Source organism: Monopterus albus, unplaced genomic scaffold, assembly GCF_001952655.1.
Source record: "Monopterus albus unplaced genomic scaffold, M_albus_1.0 scaffold721.1, whole genome shotgun sequence".
In the NCBI taxonomy this organism is placed as follows: Eukaryota; Metazoa; Chordata; class Actinopteri; order Synbranchiformes; family Synbranchidae; genus Monopterus; species Monopterus albus.
In genome coordinates, this window is record NW_018128601.1 from 21,216 (window position 1) to 28,561 (window position 7,346).

General features: G+C 45.4%; 1 protein-coding gene across 1 annotated transcript in view; it reads left to right on the plus strand.

The window, feature by feature from the left end:
- Nucleotides 1-2,008, plus strand: part of LOC109953516 (extracellular calcium-sensing receptor-like) — a 9,170-nt gene extending 7,162 nt beyond the window's left edge. Inside the window, 1 exon segment of the mRNA XM_020589001.1 lies at nt 1,113-2,008. Coding sequence (XP_020444657.1) covers nt 1,113-2,008 — 896 coding nt within the window.
- The last annotated feature ends 5,338 nt before the right edge of the window (nt 2,009-7,346 follow it).

The following is a 7,346-nucleotide window of genomic DNA, read 5'->3' on the forward strand; positions in this document are numbered from 1 at the left end:
TAAGGTCTCCGGTGCCTGTTGTGGTGGCAATCCCCGAACCCGGTGGTGGACACCGGAAGTAAGGGATGCCGTCAAGCTGAAGAAAGAGTCCTTTCGGGCCTGGTTGGCTTGTGGGACTCCTGAGACAGCTGACGGGTAACGGCAGGTCAAGCGGGCTGCAGCCCAGGTGGTTGCGGAGGCAAAAACTCGGATCTGGGAAGAGTTCGGTGAGGCCATGGAGAGGGACTATCGGTTGGCCTCGAAGAGATTCTGGCAAACTGTCCAGCGCCTCAGGAGAGGAAAGCAGTGCCATGCCAAAACTGTTTACAGTGGACATTGTCGGACGGTGGGAGGACCAGGAGGAGCTCAGAGTAGAATCGCTGCTCCTCCACATTGAGAGGAGCCAGCTGAGGTGGCTTGGGCATCTGTTTCGGATGCCGGTTGGGCGCCTTCCTAGGGAGGTGTTCCGGGTATGTCCCACCAGGAGGAGGCCACGGGGAAGACCCAGGACACGCTGGAGGGACTATGTCTCTCGGCTGGCCTGGGAACGCCTTGGCATTCCCCTGAAGGAGCTGGAGGAAGTGTCTGGAGAGAGGGAAGTCTGGGCATCTTTGCTTAGACTGCTGCCCCGTGACCTGGTTCCGGATAAGCGGAAGAAAATGGATGGATGGATGGATGGACAAACTACAGCTTTCATATTGACCAACCAGTTGATTCAAAACTAAAAGACAAACATTTTCACCTTCCTGATTCATAATAACCTTTATTTATGGAGCACTTTTCTAAACTTTTGTTACAATGTGCTTCACATAGGCACAAAACAATAAATTGAGGCACTAGACAGCAGTACTATAAGAAATTTTAAAACATGAAGGTGTGTTAAAGGGCCACAAAGGGCCATATAAACTAAAACCTTCTTACAGAAAGACTCAATGTTGATGAGTATCACAAACCTGAGTAAAATCTGGAGTCAGTTAGTTTTGAGCTGAAAGAGAAGATGGAAGTCTATTTATATGTGACTTGTGCAACTTAAGTTTAAAGGGTCTGTCTTTTACAGACAGAAAAGAAACCCCCCCCAAAAAAAGGTTAATCTACTTTGCAAGTCTGACATCTGCTTTCATGCAATTTATCAGATTCTATCACCTGTGAGCGATGCCACCCTGAGTCCTGGTCCAATGAGAGAAGAGATGCCTGTGTAAAGAAGGAGGCAGAGTTTCTATCATATGAAGAAATTATGGGAGTACTGCTCACTGCAGCGGCCTTATTTGGAACATGCATGACTACTGTTGTGGCAGCCATTTTCTTCAGATACAGGACAACTCCTATTGTCAGGGCCAACAACTCTGAGCTGAGCTTCCTGCTGCTCTTCTCCTTGACTCTGTGTTTCCTGTGTTCTCTGACCTTCATCGGCCGGCCCTCTGAGTGGTCCTGCATGCTGCGACACACAGCATTCGGCATCACCTTTGTCCTCTGTATCTCTTGTGTTCTGGGGAAAACTATAGTGGTGTTAATGGCCTTCAGGGCTACACTTCCAGGCAGTAATGTGATGAAATGGTTTGGGCCTGCACAGCAGAGACTCAGTGTTGTGGCTTTCACTCTCATCCAGGTTGTTATATGTATGCTCTGGTTAACCATTTCTCCTCCTTTTCCATTTAAGAATTTTACCCAGTTCAAGGACAAAATCATCTTAGAGTGTGCTCTGGGATCAGCTGTAGGCTTCTGGGCTGTACTTGGGTACATAGGCCTTCTGGCCACCTTATGTTTTATTCTGGCTTTTCTGGCTCGGAAACTGCCTGATAACTTCAATGAGGCCAAACTGATCACCTTCAGCATGCTGATATTCTGTGCAGTCTGGATCACTTTTATTCCAGCATATGTCAGCTCTCCTGGGAAGTTCAGTGTTGCTGTAGAGATATTTGCTATTCTGGCCTCCAGTTTTGGACTGCTCATTTGTACTTTTATTCCAAAATGTTATGTTATCTTACTGAAACCAGAAATTAATACAAAAAAGAATATGATGGGGAAATAATTCTGAAAACTTTGAAAATACAGAAGCTAAAGACATTTCAGTGACATTACAATGTTTCCATGATCATTTTTGTTAATTGGACACACACATTCATTTGAAGATATGTAATATAGCATTGTAACACTTTCCACTGTAGGTTATATTATTTGTGAAACAGCAAATGGAAACAACAGAATTTAATGCAATGTAATATACAGGAAAAAATAAATGCACAAGTTTAATACCTAATTGTTTTTAGTTTCTTCTGGTCAAAAATTCCACAAGTATGAAAATGTAAAACAAAACAGAACAACAACAGCAACCAAAGGTTTGTGTGTGTTTAGTTGTAGTGTTTTTTGCTCTGTATCTGAGACACATTTGATTGTATCTTTCACTACATTAGATTTAATTTCAGTTTCCTTTGATGGCCTTGATCTGGAAGCGGCAGTTCTGCAGAAACATGGCCCATCTCATGATCTGTTCATTGCTACAGTATATTATGTCTAATGCAGCCAAAGGGTGATGGTCTGTCTGCATGGTTAATTCAGTTCTGTACAAATACAGCCTGAACCTTCTGATAGCCCACATGATGGCTAGGCATTCTTTTTCTATAGCGGAATATCATTTTCGTGTCTAGTAGTTTTCTGTTGGAGTTTACTGACAGGAAACAATCCACCCTCTTGCTCCTATAGTAGCACTGCCGCAAGTCCAATGTTTGAGGCATCAGTCCCAAGGGTGAAAGGTAAAGATAGGTCTGTTAGTAAGAGAATAGATTTGTTGATTAAGTTACTCTTCAGAGTGGTGTATGTTTTCTCCTGAGCATCACCCTAGGCTTTGCCAAATCGATTAATAGGGTGGCAATAGATGCATAGTTGGGGATGTATGCTCTATAAAATCCAGTCAGTCCCAAGAATGAGCATACTTGCTTCTTAATATTTGGCTTGGATGTATCCCTGACTTTTTGAATGTTTTTGGTGTAAGGGTTCCTGTCAGGAAATGTGTGATTTGGACCCAAAATAAGCAGACCTTACAGGGCTTGAAACCATGAAAGAATTTATTAAAATAACAGTGTTTATGGTGGGTGGCAAGAGGCTGAGCTGTTTCTGCCCTGGCAGGATGAGCAGCGGGAAACTAGGGACAAGTCAGGCAAGAACCAGGCAGAACAAAGACCAGGATGTGGAGGTGAGCAGACAGGTGGATGGCAGGAACCAAGACCAAAGGACCAGGTAAGCGCGAGTGTTGCTAACAGTCAGGTAAACACACTGTGTCAGGGCACTCACTCTGTGGTTGGCAGGCAGGTTAACTAGGCACAGCAGTAACATAACTAAAGTGTTGCAAAGGAGCAACAAGAATGAAGGGTAGCAGCGGGACTAAAATAAAAAGTTGTATAGAACAAAAAAACCAAGACATAACCAGCGGGCCCCCAAACAGCAGAGTCCAAAAACAAAGACTGGGGAAACCGGGACCAAACAGTAAAAAAAAAAAAAAACAACAGGAAAACACATTTCAAGTCCATGAGATGCCTACAAACAAATAACAGGGCACCACCACTCACAAGGTGACTCTGCAGAACAGGGTGACAGACAGGAGTTGAGAGAGGCCACTCAGGAGGGCAAACTTGGGACCAGGCTGCGGACCTGAAAGGCCGCTCTGGAGGACGGCCACGAGACCTGGCAGACAGGCCATTCAGGAGGACGGCCACAGGACCTGGCAGAAGACCGCTCAGGAGGACGGCCACAGACCTGGCAGAAGGCCGCTCAGGAAAGTGGCCACAGGACCTGGCAGAAGGCTGCTCAGGAAGACGGCCATGAGACCTGGCAGAAGGCCGCTCAGGAGGATGGCCACAGGACCAAGCAGGAGACCGCCGGTCTGGGAGTTGTCTTCGGCACCAGACAGAGAACCAGGGAGGTGGCCTCAGGGGCAGGATCAACGATGATTCACCAAACCGGACAGCAGCTGAGGTGACTTTGGCCTCCATGGGAACAGGAACAGGCTTGGAGACAGCGTCAGCACGCCAGCTGACCTGTTCAGGAACAGGAACAGGCTGAAAGGTAGCATCAGCTCGCCGACCAACCCTCTCGAGAACAGGAACAGGCGAGGACGTGGCGTCAGCTCGCCGGCCAACCTGCTCGGAGGCGGGGAGAGGGGGGTGCCATTACTGTCAGCGAACCTCTCAGGGGCTGGGAGAAGGGGGGTGCTGTCACTGTCGGCAAACCCCTCAGGAGCTGGGAGAAGTGGGGTGGCATTGCCGTCATCTTCAGCAAAGCCCTCTGGAGGAAGGACTGAGGTGGTGTCACAGCTGTTGACCCATCCGGGGAACAGGAACAGGGGCAGCTTCGATGTTGTTGAACCCCTCAGGAGGAAGGATGGAGGTGGCGTCAAAGCAGTCGACCCACTGGAGAACAGGACTGGAGACGGCGTCAGCGGCCCGGCCGACCCGCTGGTAATCAGGCTTAGACGCGGACTGCTGCAGCTGAAGACTGTGTACTGGAACAGGAACAGGAACTGCAGCCCCAGTTGACGGCTTCCTCCTGATCCTCCCTCTCCCTGGACCCCTAGGACAGAGGGCCCGCCGGGTTCCCTTACAGGGTGAGGGTTTGCGGTCCTTAGGGTCCGGGCCAGGGAACAGAAAAAAAAAACCCAGCTGAACAAAGGACTCAGGTATTCTTTCAGACTCTTTATAGTGATTATTTTCTATTTGGTCCCTGTTTTTTTTTTTTGTGGGAAGCTGCCAGATCATTCTAACTCCTGTTCAGACTTTCCAGCATTTTACCTGTTCCTTTGATTCCAGCTTGACCCCATATTACTGTTTGACCACCAAGTTTTGCCTAGCCCTCTGTTTCTGCTCGTGTTTTTCTGTGTATTGACTATCGGACTCCCCTCTCTGACCTCTCATTTGTGGATCCCTTGGCTGTTGCTCTTATTAAACAGACAGTGTTTCACTTATCCACGTCTGGCTCTGTAATTGGGTTCACCCCGTGACATCATCTGCAGCTTTACGCACCTACCCTGCTGGTCCCAGTGCTAATGGGTCCATTTCGTTAACGCTGCAGTCGATCAGGTCGGTGAATTCTTGGGATTTGACCTGAGGAAAGATTGTGCCTACCACCCAGCCGGTGCTAGAATAGTAGAAAGAGAAAATGGGACTTTGAAAATGAAACTAGCAAAGTGCTGCGAGGAAACAGGACTGCCATTGGTTCAAGTACTGTCCATTGTGCTAACCTACTTAAGAACCAATATGAGCCTCTTTGAGATTCTTTTTGGACGTCCTCCCTCCTTTAGGAATAGGACCAACAACTGGGGCCCTTCCTAACACCGCATTGTGTGAGAATGACATGTTGCAATACTGCAAGCATCTGTCTAGTGTTCTCTCTCAGATCTCCCAATAGGTGAAAGCAGCTCTCCTGACTCCAGCCTCTGAGCCCCTACACCGCCTGCAGCCATGGGACTAGGTTGTGATAAAGGAGCTCTGAAGGAAACACTGGAAGTCCAAACACCGGCAGGGACCATTTCAAGTCCTGTTGACAACGCACACAGCAGTTAAGGTAGCAGAAAGAGCATCCTTGATTCACGCCAGCCACTGTAAGAAGGTACCAGAGCCACCTGAGACGACGGCTCAGCACCCCATCCCACCACACACTGGGTTATGATAAAGGAGCTCTGAAGGGAACACTGGAAGTCCAATCAGAGAATACACAAGTTGCCTCTGAGCAGCCTACGAGGGACCAGTGATGGAACCCAGCTCATCATCTGCAAATATAAACTGTGCCACATGTATGTTGGCAAAGACTGTGTATTCTTCTGGTCATCTTCCTGTTCATCCTGCCCTTTCTGTGATGGTCTTGTATTATACTAAGTGATTAATGAATAATCAAAAGGAGGGAAGTGCAATGGAAAATTAATATTAGCATCTTCATTATCATGTTGGCTGTTGCTATGGAGTTATTTGTGTATCTGTGAAACTAGACAGTTTACTGAGTAAGAGTGTCTGCAGTGAAAAACATCCTTGTATGGATGAAAAGCCTCTCTTCCTATGTGAATCCAGTCTGGCCGATCTGGCCTCACATGACCTTAACTGATCAAAACCACAAGTAATACCCAGGGGTTTATTTTTTTTATGTCTATATATAAAAGGAAGTGTAGCTCTCCAATCGATGCGCTTCTCCCTCAGACTGTCTAACACTCTGTTTAGAGATTGCTACATTCTGCAATAGAATAGAAGAAATAAACACGCTCAACAACATTCAGGTTGTTGTCAAGTCTTTATTTTGCACTCACCGAGCCTTGATATGACAATTTTTCCATAACAGTGTTAGTCCCAGATTCCATTTGAAGATTCCCTGATTCATTTATAGATGCAGAACCTGTGTATAATTTGTGAAACACTGTGCAATACAAATGTTTAATCACTTATATGTTATACCCCAGTTCTATAATTGAACAGATCTGAATGAAGACCGAGTCCGACTTGCTTCATTTTAGTGCTGGTTTATTTAAAAAAGCCACAAATAAAAGTTACAGCAAAAACAACCCGGGTGGCTCCCTCCCTCAGACAGGCTGCTGGAGAAGAGAGACCCCGGAAACACAGAGCCTAATACATTTAAAAGTATTTGGGCTAACCCCTTACACAAATATATATATAGACATCATGAGTTGGAGACAGTCCGGCGTCTCCTTCTCTTATCTAGAGCTCCACATGCTTGGAGCAGCTGGACATAACAAAATGAAGAATTCCATATGTGTGTATGTTGTATGCACGATGTGTAACTAAAACATTCATTCAGACATAATTCTTACACAAGATTAATACAAGAAGACAACTAGTGTCAAGGTACACTTTTCAGAATCAACATTATTTTCTAACCTTGAAACAAAGCAAACTGGAGCAGACTTTGAATCTTACTAAACTATATTACTAACACATTAAAGTCAAATAATTATCTGACTAATTTATTCATTTCTCACACATACCTTCTCATAAATTCAACATGACATTTGGAAAAGCTTCAAAGTAGCTACACTTTTTCAACTCTTGTGCTCTGTTCAGATTTAGTTTACACTGCCTCTGTTCGCGGGTATTATATACCCGCATCATCTTTTGGCTTTGTAGCTCAACATAATCAAAGAATTCTAATCTAAAACAATGCAATAATCAACTCTAATAATCAACAGATGTACATTTGCCCTTCACCTTTGTTAGATTACATTACATAAGGGTTAAAACTATGTTATTGTAATTTTTGGTTATATGACTGGAAAAAAAAACAAATTTACAAATGAAGCAACTGCTGATTTTTATTTTATGAGACACTAAACAGATGCAACATTCAGAACAGTTTGCACAAGCACAAGCTGAACA